A 27,998-nucleotide genomic window follows, 5' to 3' on the forward strand; every position below is an offset into this window, starting at 1 on the left:
TTTCCAGGAGTACATGCTATCAACAAGGTATATAGCTGTGTGCCCCTATATCCTATGTGATTCAAGAGTTTTTTGAGAAATGATAGATCAAACACTGTAGAAGGGGGATAGTCACAGATCAGAGAATGTTCAACTCTACACCAGGACAGCTTAGCAGGGCCTCTGGTGTAATGCTTGCATCCCAATAGTTAGTGGTCCTGCAACTGGTGGTATTACTACTGCAATATTTGTTCCTATTATCAATTTTGCATCAAATTGTTGCAAATGACGAGGGAGAAATTCCCATCTTCATTATTGAATTCCAAACATAAAATTAGTTATTTTGCCAGAACTCAAGTCTAGGGTCAAATACTCTCACCCCCCTCCCCTCCCATTAAAACAAATGTTGGAAACAGATGTTCAAAATGCCTATTCATATTACATATATCTTCTCGGACATGCATCGCACACCTAATTCGGCGAATCCAAGTTCTGAAATTTTTTACTTCGCAAAATTCATCACTGCTGAAGCTTCATGATGTACAAGCGTCCTAAATCTGCACTCAAAATTAGGGGGGACAACCTATGATCTTCCAACAAACATTGGCAGGTCATTCTATAGCTATAAATGTTTTTTGAAATAAACACTAAAAAATTTTATCTGCCGCAATAAATGAGGTCAGACCAATACCAGGATTGTTGTTTCACTGGGTAAGCAAATTGCTTGAGCATCTCCGTAGACCGTATATCCCTTTTTACCTGCTTCTCTATAATGCATTGGCTGTGGAGTACAAAATATGCTTTGGGGGAGTCAAAAGCCATGATCTCTATTTGGTATTGTGTGTCGGCACACTTAAGTAGACTTTAGTATTCTTGAAGTCATCAAGTAGTGGGTTGTACCCATCCTTAGTCCTTGTCTTCGAAGGCAGACCAAATTCTTCCATGAATGAAGCTGTATCAAGCTACACAAGGAGGATCAGTTAGAGCAATTACACAGGCAGACACAATAAAGAAAAGTTATTCACTAAAGACTATGAACAAATAAAGAGAAGACTGCAGATAACAAGAAGAAAAGTTCTCCTAGCACATAAGAGCCAAAAAGAAAAGAATTCAAAGCATAGGCAACATTTAGCTGAAAATGAAATTACATAGATGGGTTGCACTCTGATAAAACTAGTAAGAAAAGTTCAGAAATCAATGCACTAATGTAAACTAAGAAGTGCTACTAATAAGTGATAAGATTATGTGAAATTGACTGAGATGGTCTGATAATTTGAAATGAAAGCTTGTCATTGCACCATTAAGACAGAGTGCTCTGGGGACAGTGGAGATATCTAAAAGAAATATGGGAGACCAGAAAGGATTTCATCCAAAGAAGTGAAAAGCTGTGAGAGCTTAACATAACGCCCTGGATAGATTGAAATGGAAAAACAAGATTCTTGTCACTATGACATACTTGGCATAAGGAACTATTGAGTTGAATCCGATATGATATTAACTTTTTTGACACTAATTGTTGGCATTTAAGAAAGTGCAAGCAGGCTGCATTGATACTACCCTCTATTGAAGTTATACATTTACATGCCAAGTTTTGTGAAAAATCGACACTTTTGCAAATTTATTTTGCCCTTCAACATTCATGTCTTACAAAGGTTAACGAAAAAAAAATCAATGAATGAGGATAAAACTAACTGTGATTGTCCGTCTCTTCCTCCCTTGCTTGGACGGGTCATCCTTGTGCAGAGTCTTCCATCCAGAACAGTAGTGGTCAATTAGCTCCAAGAGCCAGAAGTCTGTTGGGAAGAAGATGTCAGCATCACCCTGCCATGGAAACAGCATGGAAATCTTAGAGACTAATCTAACTTGAATGAATATTACTCACTTAGAATTTGGCATGGTTTCGCAAGATGGTATAAGAACAACCTTGAAAAATATAGTTATCAAACTGTTGTTGCCATTTTTTATGACCAATCGAAATCAGATTGTTGCATTAATGCAATTTTCTGACAGGAAAAAGAGTTGTCTGTCTAAACTTTAGACCAGACAATGTTCGAATACTGATTGTGACATGACATATTAACTGCTGATAGAAGGGTACCAGGAATAAAGCTCACAATAAAAAAATGTCAAAAATATAAATGATGCTAGCAGTGAAGTTCTAATAATACTCTTCTCAAGGATGAATGGAAAATTAAAATAGCATTCTTTGTTGTAGAGACAAACTTGAATAACTGGGTATGTGGGAAAATTAAAATGCAGATGATAAAATAAAACTTGATAACATGATCGGATAAATGAGAATTAAAAAGACAGGGTGATGATTCGTGAAAAACTTTCCTCTACTCTCATGACTTATGCTGCCATCTAATGCACCTCCAATGCCAAGATTAATCACCAGAAGCAATGAAGATTATGGATTGATAATCAGAGACTATAAGAACTACGACAGAAATTGGTAAAGCATCTAAATTTGAAAGAGGTTTTTAATAATGCACTATCAAATAGATTGTTGTTAACTTGATTAGAAACTTTCTACATTACTGGACGACAAAAGAAAATGCATACCTTTGCATCCAGGTAGCTGCTATGATCTAAACTGCTGCCATCTTTCTGCAAGACATAGAGGAGATGTGGTGAATGAGACTTGACACATAGTCTACTAAAACTGAAAATGAGAATTTGTGAAAAAATAGAAAAGGTGAATTACGACCTTTATCATCGTGGAGCTTACGTTGGAAGACATTTGGTTAAATAAAGTAGGGATAATAGAACTACAACATTACTGTATGTATGTGCACTTTAACAGTGCTTACATTTTCCTTATCTTACTTGTAGTCTTAATTTGATGTAGCAGCTGAGACTCATAAACTTCTCTAATTTATGTGATTACATCATGATGGGCATTTGCTCATTCTCTGGGTCATAATTTACCCTTCACATTTGAATGAACTTGTGAAATGTTGTAGTTGCTTTGATGAATACCCAGTTAAATTGAACAAAAGAAAGGAGAAGAGCAAGCAGGTAAAAAAAGAAATAAGAAAATTGAGTAACTAGTAAGCTAGGATGAGTCCTTTAACAGAATTTCAATTAAAATAAAATTGAAATAAGAAACGTGCTGAGAAGATAATAAAGAGAGGTTGAGTCCTTCCTAATGTGCTTCTGATATAGATATAAACAGCACCAACAATAGGATATACAGAGAAAGAAATTCCAGATTCAAGAGAGATTGCATAAGATTAAACCAACAAATCAGAACAGCAGGAAACTCTGGTCGAGTGCCCCTTTTTATGGTATAATAGTTGTTGAAAAACTCAGCTAGATCCAACGGCTGGATCTGCTAATATGGCCAACTCCTAGTGGAACTAGAATAACTCAAAATCAGTCAAACTGGGAATCGAATGAATGATCAGATCACAGATCTAATATATTCAACAGAAACTTGATCTATGCTATTGAATTGATTTCAGGTGTAACAGATCCGTAAAAAACAGTGAAAGACTAGCCTTCAGAATAGCAAGAATCAATTTCCAGTCAAACTGGGAATCGAATGAATGATCAGATCACAGATTTTATATATTCAACAGAAACTTGATCTATGCTATTGCACAAATTCCACTTGGAGTAGGGTTGTATCATTCACGCAGCAGATTCAAAAACTGTTATCATAATGATGATAGAATACTCTCTTTAATGGTTTATAAAATCAGAACTGGAGTCAGACCTCTAGATCACCTTAATTCCAACAATCCTAGTATGACTAGAACAGCATTCTTACATGGACAAAACTGAGAATCGAATGCCAGTACAGACTAGGACAGATTTGAGAACTTGAGAAGAAATCAAAGAATGGAATGCAGTACCTGGGCTTCCCATCGCAAGGTATTGGTTGGATTCACCACCAATCGAGCCTTGCTTCACCACAAGGTAAGAGCACTGGTCATCCAGAAATCAATAACTCAGATCTGGTATGGGAGATATATTGATCCAGGCAGATAAACCAGCAGCATATAGTAGTCCTTTATGTAGATAGCATGATCAGACCTAATTCTCATGATGTTAACTAGATCTCCACAGAAATAATTGCAGCAAAAGGGGGCTGCATACCAGAGAAGAGATCGACACTAAAAACCTCTCAAAACCAGAATCGATGGAAGACCACTAAGTTATTATGAGAGCTCTGATACCATGCAATAAATCCGAACTTAAGAGACCACAAACCAGAGCAGTGGAAAGAAGAAGGAGAAGAGGAAGGTGCAAGAAAACCGATAGATAGGGAAGGGAGAGGTGAGCGATAGAAAGGAATAATGATCTATCACCCCAGCTAGTTTATATATTAATGCTGGAAGATTACTTAATCAAACTATGAAGTCTAAACATAATAGAAGACTAAAGCCTAGTTACAATAAGAAAAGCGAAAATAGTAATTATCTAAACTACTTAGACAATACAATCCCGCGGTATAGAGGTCCATGGACCCCCATGGACCACCAACCGAGACACTAACAGATACATATTGTGATAATTGTCATCATGATCAACTATTGGGTACTGTACGTTTGTTGGTGGTAACCTTGTTATTTGGCAGAGTGAGAAACAGACTACAGTGGCTTGATCTAGTGTAAAAGCGGAATATAGGACCCTGACGCATACTGCAACAGAATTTTTGTGGTTAAAGTCCTTTATTCAGGAGCTTGGATTTCTGGTTACTGAACCTATTGATACATATTGTGATAATCAAGCCACTATCTACTGTTGGTAATTTGGTTTTTCATGAACAGACTCCATTTTGTGCGTGATGTTGTGATGAAGAAATTGATCTACACTCCTTTTGTTGGCTCTGCTCATCAGCTAGATGATTTGTTTACCAAGGCATTGTTCCGGAATGTGTTTCTTCAAGGTTGTTCCAAGCTGAGTATGGGTGATGTTTACGCTCCAACATGAGGGGGAATGTTAAAGTTGCTACTTTATTCCTACTGTACTGTCTATTGTCTTACTATCAACCGTAGGGTTAAATTTAAGTCTCTTATGTTATTTGCTTATTTACTTGACAGGGTTACCTGTGTGATTCTCACTTTAAGTTCTATAAATAAACATACTGCTCACTGTAGGGTACAGTTTTTCTCTCCCACTGTGAACCTCTTCTCTCTTTGGTCTTTCCCCATCGCAGGTACTGTTTATTCCTGCCTTTGGTTTTGTCACAAAAAAAAAGCGACAAGGTTGAGAACCATAAAGCAACAATGATTACAAATAAGATACGACAAGTATACCTTTGTTGAAACCAATGGAGCTCTTTCACCAGCTATTTTCACATCAGGTAGGTAACTGAAGTCAGAGGCAATTATAGACATCTTTGGTAAGGCCCCATGTAGGACCTCCAGCAGTCGCTGCAAATTAAATGGGGAAGTGACTACCATTAGTACATTAATAAATATCATATAAAACTTGATGAAACAAATTCAGGTTCCATACCAAGCATCCAGTTGGTAACCAAGATCTTCGTGGTTTTGGGAAAACTTTTGACCAAATGCTTCTTGTGGCTGAAGCCTGGTCCTTGTCCAAGCCAATGATCTCAACACAACGCTTAATTAGTGGATCTTCTAGTGGCTTATATATTTCTGAGATCTGTAGACTATCAAGGAGAGGAAATTAGGTCTATACGAAGAATAGACTTCTGCTTTTGAGGTTTCTCCATCTTACTAAATTTCTTTAATAGTTATCAGAAAGGAATTGGATTTAAAAGGATTTAAGTATGAATACTGGATTTCAGATTGTTCCCAAGCAATATCGATTTGATGAGGGCAAAGTGGATCAACTATTTCACAATGAGGTACATATTGGATTCGTCTCACCAAAACTGGATCTAGATGGGATCCACTGACTCTTGAAATCTTACCAGGAGATCAACAAGTATGATAGATGTCACAGATCACATAGGGAAGAGGCTCGACAGTCGTCTCTTCAAATGTTTTGATTGACCCCACAGCTATTATTTGTGAAAATGGAGAATTGAAAATGAGGGAACTGTCTTTTCCTAATTTCTAATAATTATTATTAGGGAAAATTACACTGCCACCCCCTGAGGTTTGTACTAAATACAGAGCGACCCCCTGTGTTTCTAAATTATACAGCCGCACCCCCTGAGTTTAGGTTAGTTGTTACAGTCAGCCCCACTCCGTTAGTTAGGTGTTACGGTATTGGTAAAGTTTGCCTTAAAATGACTAATATACCCCTAATGGGGTGTGAGATTACCATTTTGCCCATAGGACATCCCTAACTTCATACCCCTTTCCAAGTTCACTGTTCTTCACATTCCCTCTCTTGAGAGCTCTCTGCAACTCTAATGGCACCCAGAAATAGAACAGGCAGTCCCGGCCTAAACCCATCTCCCCATCTTCCCATCTCCTCTTCTGCAAAACCCTAAAACCCCATCTTCCCGTCTCTTCTTCTACGAAACCCTATTTCCCCATCTTTTCTTTATACTGTGCTTAGTGGTGCTGCCGACGATGGCGGACAGCAGTTCCTCTGGCATTGCTGCAAATCCTCATCCTCAATTGAGCTGCTGTTGTTCCTCCTCTACAAATTAGTACGGTGATTCTAACAAATCCAAAGATTCACTGCTTTCCAGTTCCCACCATGGGTCCAATTACCACTACGAATAAAAAAGCAAAAGTAAAAAATTTTGGATTTTAGGTAAAAGTCATTGCAACCGTCTTCTGGTCCCGTCCCGGCATCCAGTTTACCTTATCTAATTCTCTATATATAAATAAATCCCATCAAGCAAACGGAATCGATGTGCCATAAAATCATAAACCAAGTGTAACAACAGCAGCAGAACCCCACCTTTTTCTCTTTAGAAACCAGAGGTTTTGCTTTCGCCTAAGGGAACACATTCCTTTACTTGATAAAAACCTCACTGTTCCTTCTCCATGGCTGAACCAAGGTGACTTTTTTCCTCTTTCTGTTTCTCTCTCTCTCTCCCACCCCAAATACGATTTGGGCTATTTCTTTATGGATCTTAAATGTTCCTAGCTCTTGCTGGGATTTTTATTTGTTGTAGTGCCATAGCCATTGTGACTGTTGACGTCCATAAGGCTAAGGATCTCATTCATTCAGGCCATCGTTACATAGACGTTAGGTATGTGGATTAGTTACTCTCTTTTACTTCTTAGGTTTCCTTTTGTTTCTCTCTTTCCTGGGTTACTGTTAATTTGTTCTTATTATGGGATTGCCATCGCTTCCATTCACAGGACCACAGAAGAATTTCAGAGAAGTCATGTTGAGGTTGAAAACATTTTGAACATTCCTTACTTGTTTTTCACTCCAGAAGGTATTCTATTCTGTGTTTTTTTTTCTTCAACTATTTCTCTGCTGAGAAACAAGAGATATTTAATTAATTTTGGTTCTATTTTCTTGTTGGAAATCCCAAAATTCAGGGAGGTCAAAGAATCCCCAATTTCTGGAGCAGGTTTTTTCCGCTTTGCAGCAAAGATGATCCTTTAAATTGTGTTATTTAACAGTTTTTGGTTGATGATCTTAGAAAAGGCCAAAGTTGGCATTTTACATTGTATTATTTAACACCGTCCACTTAGGAGGTGCGGCTGTATAATTTAGAAACACAGGGGGTCGCTCTGTATTCAGTACAAACCTCAGGGGGTGCCAGTCTAATTTTCCCTTATTATTATACGCACCTGATTTCCTAATAAGTAAATTAAACAAGTACAGAATCCCTGACGTTACTCATGTCAATTACGTTCACTCGAAAGAAAGCATCCTCTTGGAAATTTTCTTTCCAATTGGAAACAAAAATGGCTGAGGACTCTACAAAAATTTTGGAACATATGAGAAGGTATAAAACAAAGAGAAGAAAACCTGCAAGAAAGGGAGACAATGAAAAGCTATAAAGATTAAAAAAATAAGGGGGGTGCCACAGACCCAACAAACATCTCTCACCCCTGGCAATAGTTCCCAGCATCTAAGCTTAAATATACAGAACTTCCCCCGCAACCACACTATTTGTTCTCCGGCTGTTTGGGATAACTTCCCCAAGTTTGTAATTCCCCTAGAAAGGCTCCACCAACCCCCCCAAGCAAGGTGCACTGACTCTTATAAATGGACGAAGTACAAGTGTTAGATATCATTGCTGATTTACCTTTTTACCCTAAAACAACATGAATTTTTAAAAAGCTTTCCCTTTAGTGGACATTGTGACATTTAGGTAAGGTTCCTCCATTGCAACCTGGTGGTGTGGAGTCGAATCAGAAAACAACCTCTCTGCAAAGCGGGGGTACGGCTGCATACATATGCCCCTTTCCAGACCCGCCTCGTGCACTGGGTACACCCTGTATACAAAGTGGATCAGCCAAATCAATCTGCAATATCAGTTTCTTGCACACTCAATCGCTGATCAACTCCAGATTAAATTGATATTGCTCAGGAATTATCCAAAGTCTGATCTTATCTTCTCAATCCTTGTGTCCTTGAGTTGATCTTAGTATTTTGCAGACAAAGAAAGGCAATTGGAAGATTTTGTCCAAAGCAAAACATCCATGCACATGTGACATCCATGAAAGGAGAAAAGGAAGAAAAACAAAAGCATTCAAATTGACTACATCATTGCATACCTATCTCGTTGCTTCTCAAGCCAGACTTCCATCCACGGAGATACTTGATCTTTGGAATATACAACGTCATGTGGAAGATTATCAAGCACCTGTAGAGAGAGAGAAAATCAGTAAGTCTCCAATGCTAGAGAAAGAAAAGCAGTAAGTCTCCAATGCTTAGAAGTACCAAAGCTGTACAAATAGAAGGAAAGAGAGAGGGAATCAAAGGAATATTGACCAATCAGTTTAACAAGCATCCAACATAAGATTATTTGAATGCTACTGGCACTAATACTAGGAAAGGTCCTAGACGTGCTGATTTGTACTATCAAGGTGCCTTCCTTCCCCCCCCCCCCCAAAATGCTTGTCATAGTAGGGGCGTTGAATGCAGATAATGGATGCACCAACTCCAGGCTTCAGTCAGGTATCAAGCATCAAGCAAAGTTAAAATGCACCAAAGGGTTTGACAGTTTGAAATGGGAACTTGCAGAATACTTTATGAGGACACGGTTTGCAGTTGGCTAGAGAACAGGATGATGAATAGCGCTTCTACATGATTTCTCTAATTTGCTAACAGGGGTTCAATTGGGTTTCTCCTGCAGCTATCATCTATATCTGTTCAAGTTTATTATTACAACCAAGACCCAAAGTTAACTTTTTAAACAAGTAAAAAGGGTTGATTAAATGCTTTAAAATAGAGATAGAAGCATAGTTGTCAAGGCGACTAAGTGACCCAAGATAGTGGAGGGGAGCCTAGATTCCTAGGCACCCTGGGTAGATACTATATATATAAAATATATTATGCTAGTATCAACGTAGATGACATATCAATGCAAAATGATATAATTTTGCTAATAATGACCTAATATGAGAAAACCAAGATGTAATAAAGCAAGCATATGATATAATATAAGCATATTCATCAAAAAAACACAAGTAAAAACATAAATCAATGTGAAGTGTCAAAAAACTCATATAATATATGTTCCACTGTGAATTGGCATACACAATAACACCAGAAAATGGGCGGTTGAACAATAGTAGAGGTAATCATCTATATCTTCAAGAATTCTATATGTTATAGTTGAACTATATTGGCATACACAATAATAACATATATAATAAATAAGAAGAAGGGGGAAAAAAAGGAAGAAACTATACTCTATGGCGCCTGCCAATGCCACAAGGCAACGCCCAAGTGACCAAGGCAGTTGTTTTCCTGCTTCAAGTAAGACATGTTGACTTGGCCTAGGAAATCTACTTGGATGTGTAGGTGACTGATGCAGGAAGGCTAGGCTGCAAGAGAATAACACCAAAACTCCTATAGAAAATCAGGATCACAATGAACAAACACACAGAACATAGGGACAGAACTAAAAGGGCGTACCCAGTGCCTGAGGCTCCCGCCACTGCGGGGTGTGGGGAGGGTCATAATGTATGCAGCCTTACCCCTGCTTTCACAGGGAGGCTGTTTCCAGACTCGAACCCGTGACCACAATGGAGCAATGTAGGGACAGAATTAATAAATGTAAATCAAACCATTAGATGGGGCTGATGTTACATGAGGAGGAAGGTTCTGATATGCTGATTGTATGCTGAAAAAATAAAATCAACCAATGGCTAGATCAAGAGAAACAATTAAGAACAGAAAATAGAGAGTAACAAGAAACTAGGTGCAGTTTCCAATCCAATGGTTAGGACAAGTCCAGACTTGGATCGAAGGGCCTAGGGAAAGTGACACAGAGCATCCGGCTGGTTCAACAGCCCAGGTTCAAGTCCAGCCCAGTTCTGTCCTGCCTGGACTGAACTAACTCTGGCCCTTACAGCAATTCTGGACCCTTGGGACTGCCAAGTTCTGGCCTACAAGTCAACAAAAAGTCTTGTGACTTCTCAGCTCCCTAGAACAATTTATTATTTCTTTTAACTAGTCTCTAAGTTTCCTATTTCTTGTTCTTAGGTATTGAAGTTTCCAAGTTTATTGAGGATAGTTTCTATGTATGGGGAAATGTTTTCTAGATGTGGGAACTCCACTAAGATTGGGAAGACCAACAGTCCACTTTTGTGATGCATATAACCAAGAGACTTTTTGTGCTCTTCCTCCCCCATAAACAGAAATCGTGGAGGTTGTTTCTGCAGCCAGAATTGAAAAAAGGAACTCTTCTCTTGAAGGACCACATCCTATGGACTCAGGTGGGCTCTGGATCTCAACAACTAAATCCAAAAGTGGATCTCTTTTGCTGGACCTAGGTCGACTCCTAAGGTGAGACGCTAGTGGGGCTTTAGCTGTCTACAATTATCTTTTTTTTACTCTACTTATGAATTTCAGTTCATCATCATCTACCCAGCCGAAATCACCAAGTAAGTCAGCCTCCTTCATCACAACCCTTCCATTCATCCTCCTTTCATTGGCAATCTTTTCTCTCTATAAAACCCTCCATCCTTGGCCCCTTTCTTTACCTTCCATTATACCAGAATCGATCTTGGCAGCAGTCATCTTTGTCTACACCAATTTGGATGTAGTTGTTGAGATCCACAGCCCTGAAATTCTTAAGTAGAGAAAACAAAAGATAATTGTCGACAGCTAGAGTCCCACTAGTGTCTCACCTTAGGAGTCCACCCAAAGAGATCCACTTTTGGATGTAGTTGTTGAGATCCACAACCCACCCGAGTCCACAAGATATGGTCCTTCAAGAGAAGAATTCTTTTTTTTTTTTTCCAATTCTGGCTGCAGAAACAGCCTCCACGATTTCTATTTATAGGGAAGGAAGAGCACAAAAAGTCTCTTGGTTACGTGCATCACAAAAGTGGACTGTTGGTCTTCCAAATCTTGGTGGAGTTCAAACACCTAGAAAACATTTCCTCATACATAGAAACCATCCCCAATAAACTTAGAAACTTACTTCAATACCTAAGAACAAGAAACAAGAAACTTAGAAACTAGTTACAAGAAATAATAAATTGTTCTAGGGAGCTGAGAAGTCACAAGACTTTTTGCTGACTTGTGGGCCAGAACTTGGCAGTCCCAAGGGTCCACGGAATTGCTGTAAGGGCCAGAGTTGGTTCAGTCCACGCTGGACAGAACTGGACTGGACTTGAACCTGGGCTGTTGAACCAGCCGGATGCTCTGCATCAGAAAGGGATGAACAGCATCACTGAATATCAACATAATCTGATGGTTAGATCTTCTAAAATCAAAGGATGAAAATTATTAGATGATGCTGTCAAAACTAACTTATCGCACACTGGAAAACTCAAGAACAGGATTGGGATATTGAGGCACAGGAGCATTCAGTTGATCAAACATCAAAGCAATGACTGATACCTGTAAATGGCCTGTGACAATGATAGATGAATGCTGATCCTTCGCTGGACAGAATAGCAACTTAAGAACAAATGAAAAGAAAGAATAGGGAGAGGTAGGACAGGGAAGGGTCTCTCACCCACGGCCTCTCACCATATTTTGGTCTCTCACCAATGGCATCTCATCCTACTCTCTCACAGAACAACTGTCTCTCACAGCCCACAAAGCACAAGCTATGTTTTCTTTTCTCCAAACTCAAATCGTGGCCTTCGTCCAGCCCCTTCTCTTTATCAAATAGTGAGCAACTATTACAAAATCGGAAATTTCAAAAATAGAAACTACTCCTATCCTAAGATCTTTCTTCTAGAAAAGTTATAAATTACAAAGTAGTAATAAAAAGGAAATCTGCTCTTAGCTATCTAATAAAATCTAGCCTAAAATGACTTCAAAACAGAAAGCATAAACTAATTAAAATCTAACTTAAAACAACAACAACTCAGCCTTATCCCAACTAAATGGGGTCAGCTACATGGATCCTTGCCCTCCAATCAGCTCTATTCAAGGTCATACTTGATACAAGGCCTAAGCTATGCATGTTTTTCCTCACCACTTCTCCTAAAGGTCATTTTAGGTCTACCCTTGGCTCTTTTAGTTCCTTCAATCTGAATCAAATCACTCCTCCGTTCTAGAGCATCTGAAGGCCTCTGTTGAACATGCCCATGCCCCTACAGTTCCTACACTTGTCAACGCACCCTCATACATATCTTTAATTATGTCCACATATTTACTTGAAAGTTGAAACAGTTCTCTTCTCTAGTACTTGCCAAATTAACTCTCTAGGGACTTTGTTAGAAGCTTTTTCTAGGTCAATAAAGACCGTTTGGAGATCCTTCTTGCAATCTCTAAATCTTTCCATGAGTCTCCTAAGTAAATAGCTTCTGTCGTGGATCTTCCTGGCATAAAACCAAAATGGTTCTCCGAAATAGTAGTTTCTTGTCTCAGGTGGGTTTCAATAACCCTCTCCCATAATTTCGTGGTATGACTCATTAGTTTTATGCCTCTATAGTTATTGCATTTTTAAATATCTTATTTTTGTAAATCGGAACCACAATGCTTCTCCTCCATTCATCTAGCATTTTCCTTGTGCTCATAATTTATTAAACAGTTTGGTCAGCCAAGGTAGACCCCAGATTCTTAAGCTCTTCCACAGCTCTATTAAGACCTCGTCTGGGCCTTGTGCGCCTTGCCTACTTTCATCCTCCTTAAGCTTCTTTTACTTCAGACACCGTAATATGGTGTCTTGATGGGTAATGCAGTCTTCCAAAACACTATTACTCGAAGTGTCTTCATTTAGTAGGCAATGGTTAAAACTTACAAAAATAGAAAATAAATAAATAGCAATTAAACTAAACCAGCAAATAAATCTTCCTTCTCTTGCTATCTTCAACGGGACCCACACTAAGTGTATGTGAACAGTAACAACGTGAACAGTATTCTTCCCAAATTCTGTTTTGGTCTTTCTCTTCTTCATGCTTCAATCTACATCAGCGACGTCTCGACAACTATATGGGAGGTACCATTCTTGTATGTTAAGGTGCTTCTAAGTGGCCTCTGTTGCAGATTGATTTTGTTGTGAGATTGAGAAGTCTTAAGGACAGTAATTTGTCCAGCTTAGGAAGGATGGAAAATGTCTATGCACCAACTTATATGGGTCTTCCCTTAGGAGTCTCCTGAATGGTAAAGAATCTCCCCCAAAAACATTCCATCGAAGGAAAGTGGGTATCTCTCCGATGGTGGTAAAAGGGCTCCAGTTAAAGCTGCATTCCTTCCCCTGTTCATAATAATAATGGAATTGTTAGAATCTGAGAAGAAGAGTAATAGAGCTGAAGTGCTTGAATGATCAATGAGATCAGTCAAGCTTCTATTTATAAAGAGTCACTTAGAAGTGAAATTACACAGGTACCCCTACTCTAATTAACTCTAATATTTAGAGTTATTAGATAGGGGGAAAAAGGAAATAAAGAAAGGGAAAATTACATAATAGAATACCAAGTATACCCCCACAGTATACATCATACAATTCAACACTCCCCCTCAAGTTGGAGCATAGATATCAATCATGCCCAACTTGGATACAAAAGGATGAAATAACTTTCCACTCAGCCCCTTAGTGAACACGTCAGCAAGTTGATCTTCAGACTTCACGAAGGGAACACAAATACGACCACTTTTAAGTTTTTCCTTAATGAAGTGTCTGTCAATCTCCACATGTTTAGTACGGTCATGCTGAACTGGATTGTGGGCTATGCTAATTGCAGCCTTGTTCTTACAATATAGCATCATAGGAAAAGGAGTAGGAACACCAATGTCTTGAAGTAAACCTCGAATCCATAACAACTCACAAATGCCTTGGGCCATTGCACGAGATTCAGCTTCGGCACTTGATCTGGCCACCACATTTTGCTTCTTGCTACGCCATGTAACTAGATTGCCTCCAATAAGGTGCAATACCCTGTCACTGACTTACGATCTGGAGAGCCACCCCAATCAGCATCTGTATAGGCTTCAACCCTCAAGTGATCATGTGGGGATAAGAGAATTCCTTTCCCTGGAGCTGCCTTCAAGTAACGGAGAATGCGAAGAACAGCCTCCATGTGTATGGAATAGGGATCATGCATGAACTGGCTTACAAGGCTTACAGCAAAGGCAATGACAGGTCGTGTGTGAGATAAGTAGATCAGTTTTCCCACCAACCTCTGATAACGACCTCTTTCAACTGGTTCTCCATCACTTTCCTTTAGCCTGGTCTTAGCTTCAAGAGGAGTATCACTTGGATGACAACCCAACAGCCCTGCCTCTGATAAAAGGTCTACGATGTATTTCCTCTGGGAAAGATAGATGCCTTTTGATGATCTGGCAACTTCTATCCCAAGAAAATACTTGAGCTTTCCCAAGTCCTTGATCTCAAACTCGCGTCCGAGGAACTCCTTAAGGTGATTTATCTCCTCACTGTCATTTCTAGTCACAACTATGTCAACTACATATACAATAAGGATTGTGACCTTATCACCATTACGTTTGATAAACAGAGTGTAACCAGCATTGCTTTGTTTGAACCACACAGAAGTCATGGCCTTATGAAATCTGCCAAACCAAGCTCTAGGAGACTGTTTGAGGCCATATAAAGCACGCTTCAACTTGCAAACTTGGCCACTGGTTGTGTCAGAGGAAAAACCAGGAGGAACTTCCATGTACACTTCCTCATCAAGCTCTCCATGGAGGAAAACATTTTTCACATCAAGTTGTTGTAGATCCCACCCTAGATTCACAGCACATGACAATAAAACTCTAACTGTGTTTAGCTTGTCAACTGGGGCAAAGGCCTCTTGGTAATCAATCCCATAGGTTTGAGTGAATCCTTTAGCCACAAGTCTTGCCTTGTATCTGTCTACACTGCCATCAATTTTCTGCTTGACCATAAACACCCACTTGCACCCAACTGGTTTCTTCCCTGGAGGAAGAGCTACAATGTCCCATGTGTTGTTTTTCTTTAAGGCATTCATTTCTTCTACCATGGCTGTTTTCCACTTCAAATCTGTAAGGGCCTCCTGCCAATTGTGTGGAATACCAACAGAGGAAAGAGAAAAAACAAATGTACGATAGGAAGAAGATAATGCATCATAAGAAACAACATGAGATATGGGGTATTGAGTGCAAAACCTAGTACCTTTACGATCAGCAACAGGTAAATCAAGATCAAGAGAAGGTTGAGGAGAAGAGGGATTACCAGTGGAGCTCGGTTCTGGCTCAGGAGGCTCCAATTGGACAGGTTCAGGTGTTGTTATAGTAGTGATCTCAACTTGCTTGTTCTTCTTTAACTTCTTCCGATAAAAGGCTGTGAGGTTGGGATCATCTATCAACTTCTTGTTAACCTGAGGAGTAGGCTCCCCCTGTGTTGGAATCTGAGTGATGATAGGAGGAAAAAACTCATGGACAGCCACATCTTCACTATTACTAGTACTCTCCCCCTGAAGAGGAGGTGGGGAATAGTAGGAAACTGACTCATGAAAGATAACATCCATACTCACCATACTACGGAGAGTAGGAAGATAGTAGCACCGATAAACCTTCTGGGTTGGAGAATACCCAAGAAAAATACACCGCAGCCCACGTGGTTCAAACTTGCCAGGTGAATGTGTGTCACGGACATAACAAACACATCCAAAAGTACGGGGAGGAACAATAAAAGTGGAAGACCCCTCCAGTATTTCATTAGGAGATCGAGCATCCAAAAAACGAGTAGGCATGCGGTTTATGAGATAAGCAGCGGTAAGAATAGCATCACTCCAGTATTGGAAAGGGACATGGTGAGCAAACATGAGAGCACGGGCTAATTCCAAGAGGTGGCGGTTCTTTCTTTCGGCCACCCCATTTTGGGCAGGGGTGTCAACACAACTGGTTTGGTGAATAATGCCATGATCAGCTAGGTATTTTTGGAACTGGCCCTCTGTGTACTCGGTACCATTATCACTCCTAAGAATTCTAATGGTAACTTGGTACTGGGTTTGAACCATTTTATGGAATAGTTGAAAACAACGAAATACCTCACTCTTATGTTGCATCATATAAACCCAAGTAAGATGGGAATGGCAATCTATAAAAGTAACAAACCAACGATGACCAGAAATGGAAGTACGACAAGAGGGACCCCACACATCAGTATGAACCAAATGAAAAACAGCACTGCTTCTTTGATTAGTAGGAGAATAAGTAGAAAGAGTTTGTTTATCCATAACACAGGCTTCACAAAAATACTCAGTTCGATTACATTCTTGAACTAGTTTAGGAAACAAAATAGATAAAATCCCTAAGGGGGGATGACCCAAACGACAGTGCCATTGATACAAAGTAGTAGAAAATGCAGACGGAAGCTAAGGATGAGAAGAATGAAGCTGAGAAGGCAAGGTTGTTGATGTAGAAGTGCCCTCAAGCAAGTAGAGACCACCATGCACCCTACCCAATCCAATCGTCCTCCCATGCGCCAGCTCCTGGAAAACACAATGATCAGGATAAAATGTTACTTTACAGTTCAAATCTTGGGTCAAACTACTAATAGAAAGAAGATTAGTAGTAAAGTTAGGAATATGTAGAACTGAAGACAGGGTAAGAGAGGGAGAGCAGCTTATGGAACCCTTCCCAAATATAGAAGAGAGGGTGCCATCTGCTACTCGAACTTTGTCTTTACCAGATGAAGGGAAATACTTATGAAATAGATTTGAAGAATCTGACATGTGGTGAGTAGCACCGGAGTCTATAATCCACGGAGTGGAAACAACCGATGCACAATGACCACCGAAAGGAATACCTAATGGGCAAAATGGGAACCTGAAGTTGTTGGTGCATTGGCAGTGGAGGATGCAACAGAAGCAGATGAAGCCCTCAACATGCAATGGAAGGCCTGTAGCTCCTCTAGGGAAAGACCCACATCAGTAGGAGGTGAAGTGTGAACTGTCTCTGTGTGATGAGCTTTGGTCTTGGGTTTACCCTTGGCTGCATGTTTGGCTTCAAAGTCAGCTGGCTTCCCATGGAGCTTCCAACAAGTAGCCTTTGTGTGAAATGGTTTGTTGCAATGCTCACATCGAACAGCCTCTTTTGAAGAAGCACCCAAATGAGCTGAAATCTCTGTAGTGGGAGTAGGGCTGGCCCCAACTTGGAGGGCTGATCGGTCCATGGTAGGAGCGTGCAACATAGCAGCTCGGCAACTCTCCTCTGTGAGGACCAATGCATAGGACTGCCCCAAAGAAGGAAAAGGAACTCTACTCAAAATCTGAACCCGAATCTGATCGTACTCGACATTTAAACCAGCAAGGAAATCATACACTCGAATCTTGTCCACATGCTTGCGATATGCAGCAATATCTGCAGCATTAGTAGGCTGGTAGTCGGAATAATAATCAAGTTTCTGCCATAAGCTTCGGAGGGCTGCCCAGTACTGGGAGACAGATAGTTCCTTCTGGGTGGTGTCATGAACCTTCTTACGAAGTTCATACACCTGGGCATCATTCCCAACCTGACCATATATCTCCTTTGCACCTGCCCAGATCTGGGCTGCAGTATCTAGTAACAAATATCCAATAGAAATATCAGATTGCATCGAGTTGAGTAAGAAAGACATCACATTAGAGTCATTTGCAATCCATCTTTTCTTGGTAGGACCTTCTTCAGCTGGTTTAACAGTGGTGCCAGTGATGTGTCCAGTAAGGTCTCGGCCTACAATAGTCAAGTACATGGATCTGGACCACATCAAGTAGTTGGTACTGTCAAGCTTAAGGGCAGCAGCATAAGGGAGATAATCACTCCTAGGCTGTCCATCGGAGGATGCCGAAGTGACATCTGAAACAGTCCCTGAGCCAGTCATGTTGAAGATGCAGCAGTGTAGAAGGGCTGAGAAATGTAGCAACAGTAACCCAAGAAATCTTCAATGAACTGAGCTAAAAAATTTGATTGAATACTCTTCAATGAGGATGGAAGTAGTCCTCAAATTCAAACCAATTGGAGAAGGAGAACTATAAGAGGCAATTCATCAAACACCTGTTGAGCACCCTGGTAGCAGTGTAGAAGGGCTGAGAAGTGCACCAGCAGTAACTCCAAAAATACCCAATAGAAAAGGCTCAAATTTGGATAGAGTACTTTCCTAATATGAGAGAAACTACCCTAAAAAAATCAGCCTCAACAGAAAAGGGAAACCCTAAATCGATTAGGGTGTTAGGGTTTTGAAAAACCCTAAATGCTGAGATCGACTTTTCTGCTTTTTAGGGCTGAATCTGAAAATTTTTGATGGAGATGATCAATACACTGCTGTCCAAGGTATGCTGATGTGGATCTTCAAGAGGGAAGACTCGAACTCCAATAGTTGGCTCGATCTTCAATGGATGAAGACTCCAAAAATGCAGAAATAAAGGCAGCAACTCTTCTCAATCTCCAATGGACTGTCTTTAAGACATATTCTGATTGAAGTAAAGGAAGGACAGCACAAGATCAATGTCTACCTCATACGTGCTGTCCTTAGTACAAATTTAGGACCAAGGAGAAGAAGGAGAAGAAAAAAGGTTCGAAGCTGAAGAAGGGGCTGTTAGAGAAGGAGAGAAACAATGGAGATGTTTGTTCTAGTCTCTAGATCAGTTTCAGCTCTGATACCATGTTAGAATCTGAGAAGAAGAGTAATTGAGCTGAAGTGCTTGAATGATCAATGAGATCAGTCAAGCTTCTATTTATAAAGAGTCACTTAGAAGTGAAATTACACAGCTACCCCTACTCTAATTAACTCTAATATTTAGAGTTATTAGATAGGGGAAAAAGGGAAATAAAGAGAGGTAAAATTACATAATAGAATACCAAGTATACCCCCTTGGTATACATCATACAATTCAACAGGAATGTTAGAGAAATTCCAGAGGAAAGATGGCAAAATGTATACGCACCAACTGAGGAGGGCAGACTAGCGGGTCATAGGTCAATGTCCCTAGTGAACAAGGCATTACTATGCCATGGTTTTCTCTCCTCAGAGCATAGCAGTTTCTGGTGACAAGTCACTGTTTTTGCCATGGATAGCCTTTGGATGGGAAATAGCTCCTGCTGTAGCACATCAAGCTAGGCTTGGGAAGATCCTTTGTCAGTCAGGGACAGTAGACTGTTGTTTAGGGAAGTAAAAGCAATTCAGTGTACGTCCTACTAAAACTCTTCTTTCCAGAAGCAGTTTCATCTTTCCACATGGATTAATCTAGTGCACTGTTATTAAGGCATACAACTTTGGCATATGCCTTCCATCTCAGGTGCAGGGAATGCCACCTTGCCCTGCCACTCCTTCACTAAGGCATATGTTTTTGAGCCATCTTGGTGGGCTGCTCTACTGAAGCAGATAAAAAGTATAAGCTTTGTTAATCATCCGTTGTGGACCCAAGGTATTCCTCTAGTTGAGCAGACAAATCCTGCTTTGTAACCTTGCACAGTAATTAGGCTTTGTTAACCAATGCCTTGGTTATCTGTTATAGAACTTCTAGGGAAGTCAAACGAGGATGGTTTTCTAAAGAGCATCCCTGTGACAAGGCTCCCACTGCAGGGTCTGGGAAGGGCAAATGTTCGCAGCCTTACCCCCTGCTTCACAGGAGAGGCTGTTTCCAAGTTTTGAACCTGCAACCAACAGGTTTCAATACCACAATTTAACCATTGCACCAAGGCTCACCCACTAATTGAACTAAACTGGCATGTAACCATGTGATTCAGGTTTTATTTTTCCTCTCTCTTGGTCTTAGTTCTTGAAGAACCAAATCAATAGGCACTGGTGCAAGAATGCCAATCAATTCCAAAGAGATTACTGATATCTAATGATTTCAGATATTCATAAAAGATTGCCAAATGAAGATGACTGGTCGTAGCATGTACCTCGAGCATTATGACCCAACATGGCTGTGGATTCACATCTCCTGTTTAAAATTCAAAAGTATGTTGTCAGTTTCTGAAATAATGATAGATACCAGTGCAACTCCAGCTGCAGATTTCAAGAAATAAACATATAAAATACCAAATGTAGCAAAACAAGGTATGGAGAAAGAGAAAACTTGCACAAGACAAAAGCCTCAAGTATCAAAAGCCAAAATAACATTACATTTCTCTTCAGAAGTTGAACAATAATATAAACAAATTTCCTACATGAAACTATCACAGATTTTAGTGCTGATTGTTCACAATTCTGTCAGTGGCTCAACCACTCAGATGACCGCAAAGAATATTAGTTCGGGAAATAGGGAAGAAACAAAGGGAATTTTGGCAGGGTAACATTGTCAAGCACTTACCAGGTGTATGATGCTGGATGCATCAAGAAACGACACAGTGCAGGTGAAGACCCTGAAAGGGTCAACCCTATTAATGTACATAGGATTCAAATGTTCAAGGTTTTAAAGAATATGGGCTATGGAATGAAATCACAAAATTGAACAATGGGATATGACAAATTAGGATCAGAGACAAAATAGGAAAGTGCCAATAAAAGAAATTGACTTCATCTCAAACTTCAGAAATAGGATAAAGAACCTGAATTATTGGGAACGTTTGAGAAAAGATAAAATCCTCTCAAGATCTAAGGGCTGGCTGGTGTAGGATTGATTTCTTAAAGAGAAATTGTTATGATTAGTAGGAGCAATCAGCCAGTTATAAGATCAATAAAGGGTTGCAAAGGAAATTTATCGAAATTGATAATCTAATGAAAACAGGTCACGAACTTGATGAAAAATATCAAGAATATGAAAGAACAAACCTAGATCAGTAGGAAATCTAGTACCAACTATAGAATTTTTATGTAGTTCATGGGTCCTATTTCTTTTAAAATTTAAATAATTATAAAGGAGAGTCTACAGAGAGCTTTATGAACACGGTAGAAATCTTTCCTAGATCAAGAAGAAATTACTGAAGGTCTTGTTACATTGAAAAACAAAGTGTCCCAATATTAAAAAACAATGATGAAAGCAAATAACCAAATGTAAAATTTGATGATAGAGTCCAAAAAGTAGATTCAGGCAAGGACCAAATCTGCCATTCCATATTACTCAGCTCACAATTAACATTATTGAAGTTTGCAGAGTCCCTCCCACCCCCCACCCCCCTTCTATTCCAAAGGTGCACAACCTAAGGAATAATGAAGCAAGCAAAAGCCAGAGTGGTCCATGAGGGAATCACTTCAGGTTCAGGAAATCTGCACAGCGTGATGCAAAGGATGCCAACTAGATTCATAAAAGAGACAACAAGCCCATCATAGGCATGAGGTTGATAAGCAGATGGTCAACAGTTCTCAGACTATCTGAACAAACAAAACCACAAATCAGCCACCTGCTTCCTCTAGTCATGAGGTTGTCAACTGTAAAGTTCAGAATATCCGAATAGACAAAACCACCAACCAGACACTTGCTTCCACTAGAGTAGACATGAGATTGTCAACTGTAAAGGATCTTATCAAGGAAGCTAACTAAAGAAGAAATGAAACCTTGGTTGGTGCCAGAATTTTGAAAAATAAATTTACCCCAAAGGTTTTCCGATTATCTATATCCAATGATGAGATAAATGATCGCACTGAAAAGGGCATTTCGGATTCCCAAAATGATAGCCTTTTGTCCAACAAAGAAAGGAGAAGAAGGCCAATGCTCCAGGATCCAAGTTTTAAAGGGTATTCCTGCAGGCATCCAGTAGCCGATCCATATAAACACTCTTTCTTAGAAGCAATGCAAGGCCACAGAGACAGATTTTTAAAGGTTACAAAAGGGGAAGCTGAATGCATATAGACAAATGCGCAAGAGTGGGGTTGGGAAGGGGGTAACAGAAGTAAAAAAGTTTCCCTAAAGAGTTTGTACACCCCACTCTTCTCCTTGACCAGTAGAAGTATTACATCATAAATAAAAAACAAAAAGAAAAGCATAACAAAAGAACAAAAAGGATTAATCATGCCATCCTTTAAAGCTAATGTAAGCCAATACTTTGATTTAATTTACTAACTGCTATTCTCATACACAAAAAACAAAAAAAACAAAAGATTCATTTGACTATGTACAATCATTAATTATGGAGTGGGTTGCTTGCTCTTTTAGCTTCTGTGAACCAGATTAATCCTACTGCATCTGATCAGCTTAGGCAAAAAAGGTTAAAGAAATTTACAATGGTTATACAATTAAAAAGTACAGATTTTGAAAGCTACAAAAAGAAAGCACAGAGTTCAAGTCAGCATACCCCATCCAGTTCGGTCGGTAGCATCACGACATTCAACTCTATACCTTGATAAGTGACTGCGTACTTCACCAACAGTTTCCATCTGTTTCTTGGCCAGTGAAGAACTAATTTCTACTGAGCTACAATCAGTAAACACTTGCTTAGAAAAATTGGATGCTTACTCTGAAAACTGAAATAAATTTGGTAATAGTAAATGTATTAGGTCTCTATGATATTTAGACTTTGGTTGAAGCACCACTACTATGGAACCAAAACAAAAAGAACTCTCCTAGCACTTCAAAATGACCAGGAAAATTAGCCAAAGATTCCACCTCTATAGTGTCGAGGAAATATAGAACTCATTGATTTAAAATGGCAAGGATCTCATGAAAGATAGTACTTTATTAACTGAAAAGCATGTCTAGCATTTCCTGCAACACATTGAACCTTATTGAAGACTACTATAGGAAAAGATTTGTGCTATAGTTCTTTCAGGTACTGGGAGTGCACCATAGCACATGGCACGTGCAATGTAGCACAGCGGCCACAGCCTAGGATTCAAGATTCTTGGGCTTGACCGCTGCAACAGAAGGTAGTGGGCAGAGAGAAAGAAATTAATTCATGCTAGAAAATTTAGGGTTTTCAAGAACTAATGGTCTGAATTCTTTAATTAAGGAAAATCAAGAATAAGGGTTTTGTCTAGAAAAAGGAAAAGAAAAAGCATCTTTCGATGGGTAGGGAGAAAAAAAGTCAAAGGTTAGAGTTTTGATGATTAGGTAGGGAGTAAATATTGAAGTTGAGAACCTACCCATCTCAGCCTAATCAATTCCTCAACTCTACACAACCTAGTCATACTGCCTACTTTCTGTAATCACATAACATGCTCCATACACCTCACTATTCCACCACTATATTTTATATACTTTATTCTTTTAAAACCCTAGCCTGTTCTCTTCATCTGTCGGAAACACACTGAAACCTTAGCCATAGTTTAAAGCTCTAGTTTTGACTCTTCTTCAACCTTAGTCCTAAACAACAGTTTCTACTTCCTGTTTCACTTCTACTGTAGGCCACTTTGATATTTGATCTATGTCATTTTGCTATTGGATGGAAAGCAGAGAGTCCCTTTGCAGCCTTGGTTGCTATTTCCTTGTTCATTACCTAATACACTATGATTGAACAATTACTGCTGCTGTTTTCACGATTTTTCTTTTTCCTAACTGGTGAAAAAGAATTAGAGAAGTTCTAGAAATTGTATTTCTTGTTTGCACTATTCCCAACCACAAACTCTACAGCCAGCACAAGCCTATGCTCTTTGGAAATGGTTGAATATTGTTTTTAAAGGCAAAAGCGTTTGTAATACTAATCAGTTAAGCTCTTCCTCAAATTCCCAAAAATTCTAGCAAATGTGTTTTAGAGTTATTCCGTCTTTATAAGTGTGCTTATTATTAAACATCAGTAGAACTTCTTCCTATCAGCAGAGTCAGTTTTCATTTAACAACTCAGGAAAAAAAAAGAAGCCCTTGTTTAAGAGATATTAGCTCCACTAAAATGACCATGTAATCCCACGAGATACCAACAGCAACAGATTGAAAAGGATAAAAGGGAAGATAAAAAGGAAATGGAAGAAGGATGCCCAATGACAACTTAAAGGCCAACAATAAACAGTTGAATTTCCAAGTGGAATGCATGTAAACATATGAAAACTAGATCTCAATGCTGCCCTAAGTAGACAACAGATCAATCAGTTTCTTCACACAATATTTAACATTTAGCTCTCTTTAGAATTAGATAGCTATCAAGTGTGTGGACAAGAAAGTGCCTGATTTAATATATGAAAGTCTAACTTTTCCTTAATAAATAAACGAAGTTAAAAATTCACATACATGTAACTCATATTATTGTAAACTCTCGCAGGCGCGTTCAATATTATGTAATCCATAATGCACTTGGCACAAGTTCCAGATCCACCCCCAATTTCATATATCTGATTCCAAAAAAAGGGGGGAAAAAGAAAAGAAGGAAAATGATTGTTCTTTAGCCACAACATGCCAAAGGCTATAAATGAAAATGATAAAGACTAGCCACAACATGCCAAAGCCTATAAAAGAAAATGATAAAGACTGTCCATTATAAAAAAAAACACAATGCCAAAGCCACCACAGATAATGAACTAGAAGGAACATTATCACCAAATCTTAATGGAAGGAAAAGAGAGATCACTTCATCTTGGGAAGAATAACAGGAGATCTGAGTAGAAAACTCAGTTATAAACAGTGCTTGTAAATTGTAATAAACCACAACATTTATGACCTAATAGAAATGAAAAGAATGGATTTTCTGAAACTTTGGTGAAAACAATAAAAGGATCACATGTGAAGTACATACTCAAGACTACCCTGTTACTCTTAAGAGGGAAACCAATAAACAGTAAGAATCTAATAAAAATTACTACCACATATCAAGGTCAGGTGAAAACCAAAAAACAGTAAGTATCTAACAATAAACTACTCATCTACCAGGAATAAGATTTTCCTAAGAAAGAAATAGAAGGCTTACTTTAAGAGGAATGGAAAGGTTAGCAGTGCGCATTATGGCTTCAGCAATCCCATGTGCATACCAAGGCTGCATAAAATAAGTTCTCCATAACATGAGAATAATGTCAGCAAGGAAAAAGAAATCATCTTGACCAAGTGGAAAATAATATTTAACTTCTTTAGTATGTATGATGGTAAAGTCACAATGAAAGCTTAAATAGTGTTCAGATCATTTGAACACCCCCCCTTCCCCGCGCGAAAATTCTAAAACGGTGATCAATGCAAGAGGAATCAGCTCACAGACCAATGAATTTTAAGAAATATACTTATTTCATTTTATCTCTGTAACTCCATTGCCTGGGTGGCCCATTGGATTCCCTGATCGGTATGTGAGGCCAATCCCCTCACGATGACTGTCAGGGTAACAAAATTCTGTTCTTTTAGAAACAAAAAGAAAATTGATAAAAATGAGAGAATATGCAAATTTCAACAAAACATGCCGTGTAGAAACAATATGGCACATAGATTCGTAGACATCTTCTTAAAGCTAAATACTTTATTATGTTTTTCAAGGAGCTACATTTGTCCTTTGATTTCACATTAAACGTAAGCAACGAGCTGCAAGTGACTGAACACAATAAAAGGGAAAAGGAGGAAACGGTAACAAGAAAAATGGGAAGATAGTTACAAATACGACAGCTATATTTATAGTCCAATCACAGTCACCACACACTATAACAAATTAGGTTTTACAAAAAGAAGAAAAATTCTTCTCCCGTTATACTCCAAGGAAATTCATTTTACACTCCGGAGAACATCTCAATAAGAAGACCCTGCTACACTTTTATGGTCATAGACCAATTATATAATCAAACATTACCTTAAAAAGCTCCACAGGAGTAAACCATGATATGTCATTCTGCTTGTAAATATTATCCAAGTGCCGCATGTAAGCCTTCCTACCTGAAATATCAAAAGTTTATCAACAGGGTGACAAACATATATTGCAAAAACAATCATAATGTACAGACGATCAGTCCCTCAATATCTGTCCTTTTAACTACATTGTGGTTGAAAACCTGCTCAAGTAATCCTCCTCCCTCTCTCTCTCTCTCTCTCTCTCTCTCTCTCTCTCTCTCTCTCTTACAACAATAACAAACTCAGCCTTGTCCCAACTTAATGGGATCGGCTATATAGATCCAAACAAAACAAAGTAGGGAAAGCAGAGTTCTAACCAAAAAGGAAATGGGGACAGAGATGGGAAATAATAAAGAAAAAGGCAAATGAAAGATGTGAAATAAATACAAAAAAAAAAAAAAGAAGGATGAAAGATGAAAGATAGTAAGAGGAAAGAGGCGGCACAGCCCAGCACGTCAGGAGATTCTCAGCTAAATGGGGTTTGCGACATGGATCCTTGCCCTCCACTATGCATGTCCTTCTTCACCACTTCTCCTATGGTCATTTTAGGTCTGCCCCTAGCTCTTTTAGCTCCTTCAATCGGAATCATATCACTCCTCCTTACTAGGGCGTCCCTAGGCCTACGTTGTATATGACCATACCACCTTGAACGATTTTCTCGGAGCTTATCATTGATCGGGGCAACTCCAAAGTCTGATCTTATATGTTCATTATGCATTTTATCCTTCCTTGTTTTTCCACACATCCATCTTAACATCCTCATCTCTGCTACACAAAGCTTATCAATATGACACTTCTTATCTGTCCCCCCCCCCTCTCTCTTACGTTCTATTAAATCATAGGCACTTATATCTTTCCCTGACCAAGAAACATCTGGCAGTAAAGGTATGCTGGTTTGATTCAAAACACTCTTAATCCTAGTTTACACACTCATAAGCACCACAACCTCTTGAACCTAAATATACAATACATTGTTTTAGAACCAGAAATTTTAGTCCATCAACATCTACACTATATTTGACTCTCAACTTTTTTCAGCACATCGTAATCTCAGCAGGAAACTGAACTGGATTTCAATCTCAAAAGTTGGAATCACAACTCAATAATTATATTGTAATCCAAAAGAACGGGGGATATCCCAAATAGAAATCAGCAGTAAGAGTCATCTGCCGAAATATTAATTTAATAAGTTGGAACAATAAAAGGCTAATTCATAATTCCATCCGAGTCTCTGACAATAAACAAGCAGAAATACTTTTTTTTTAGGGGGGGGGGGGGGGGGGGAACTCTTCTATTCAATCTGATTACCTTCAAGCTGATTGAACTTGATGCTCTTCTCGAGCACTCCAACTGAACCCGATCTTTGAGAAAAATACCCATGCTTCGGGTCATACAATGCAGAACGAATGAAATCTCGAACCTGCAACAACGAAAGACAGAACAAAACAGAATTACTCAGAGAAAAAAGAAAAATGATCACTTGAATCCCAACAACGAAACAGACAACTATTAACAGAGAAAGAACTCACAAGAATGGGCGTGTCACCAACAATGTCAGTCGAGAAGAAAGCTACCGATGCGCATCCGATGTGTTCCGCTGAAGCTATGACAGAAAACTTCATTAACCAAAGAACCACAAAACATTAAAAACAGAGTCGAGAGAGTCGAGAGAGACGAGAAGAGACGAAGGTTGGTACTTTTGGCTGAACGCAAGGAGAATAACAGAGAAATCCTTCTAGGAGTCATTCTGCGAAGGGCCATCGCCGGCTGCTACGATGGGGAAACACTACACTGTGCCTGTGAACCGTGCGTGTTGGTAATCAGCATACTAGAATTAGTCATAATGACCTGAATACCCCTCAGGGGTGTCAAAAACCAACCCGAATCACAGAACCGAACCGAAATCGATAT

The 27,998-nt window shown here is 39.2% G+C and overlaps 1 protein-coding gene across 1 annotated transcript; it reads right to left on the reverse strand.

The window, feature by feature from the left end:
- Window positions 1-396: 396 nt before the first annotated feature.
- LOC122656955 lies at window positions 397-27,907 on the reverse strand. Its single transcript, XM_043851661.1, has 14 exons — window positions 27,785-27,907; window positions 27,617-27,690; window positions 27,396-27,507; window positions 26,050-26,132; window positions 25,192-25,257; window positions 24,519-24,619; window positions 22,654-22,772; window positions 20,323-20,363; window positions 8,601-8,689; window positions 5,449-5,608; window positions 5,247-5,363; window positions 2,545-2,589; window positions 1,672-1,800; window positions 397-941 (listed from the first exon to the last, which is right to left on the reverse strand). Exons 1-14 carry the CDS (start codon window positions 27,846-27,848, stop codon window positions 807-809), a joined length of 1,335 nt encoding a protein of 444 aa, XP_043707596.1. The 5' UTR covers window positions 27,849-27,907; the 3' UTR covers window positions 397-806.
- Window positions 27,908-27,998: the final 91 nt, after the last annotated feature.

Source organism: Telopea speciosissima, chromosome 3 (assembly GCF_018873765.1).
Source record: "Telopea speciosissima isolate NSW1024214 ecotype Mountain lineage chromosome 3, Tspe_v1, whole genome shotgun sequence".
NCBI lineage: Eukaryota > Viridiplantae > Streptophyta > Magnoliopsida > Proteales > Proteaceae > Telopea > Telopea speciosissima.

Bases quoted from the DNA above. Each gene is read 5' to 3' on its own strand.
- LOC122656955 (XM_043851661.1), bottom strand. From the start codon at position 27,848: ATGGCCCTTCGCAGAATGACTCCTAGAAGGATTTCTCTGTTATTCTCC. The intron at 27,508-27,616 runs GTGAGTTCTTTC...TCGTTGTTGCAG, and splicing joins TTGGTGACACGCCCATTCTT to GTTCGAGATTTCATTCGTTC. The intron at 2,590-5,246 runs GTATACTTGTCG...TATGTCTTGCAG, and splicing joins CTCCATTGGTTTCAACAAAG to AAAGATGGCAGCAGTTTAGA.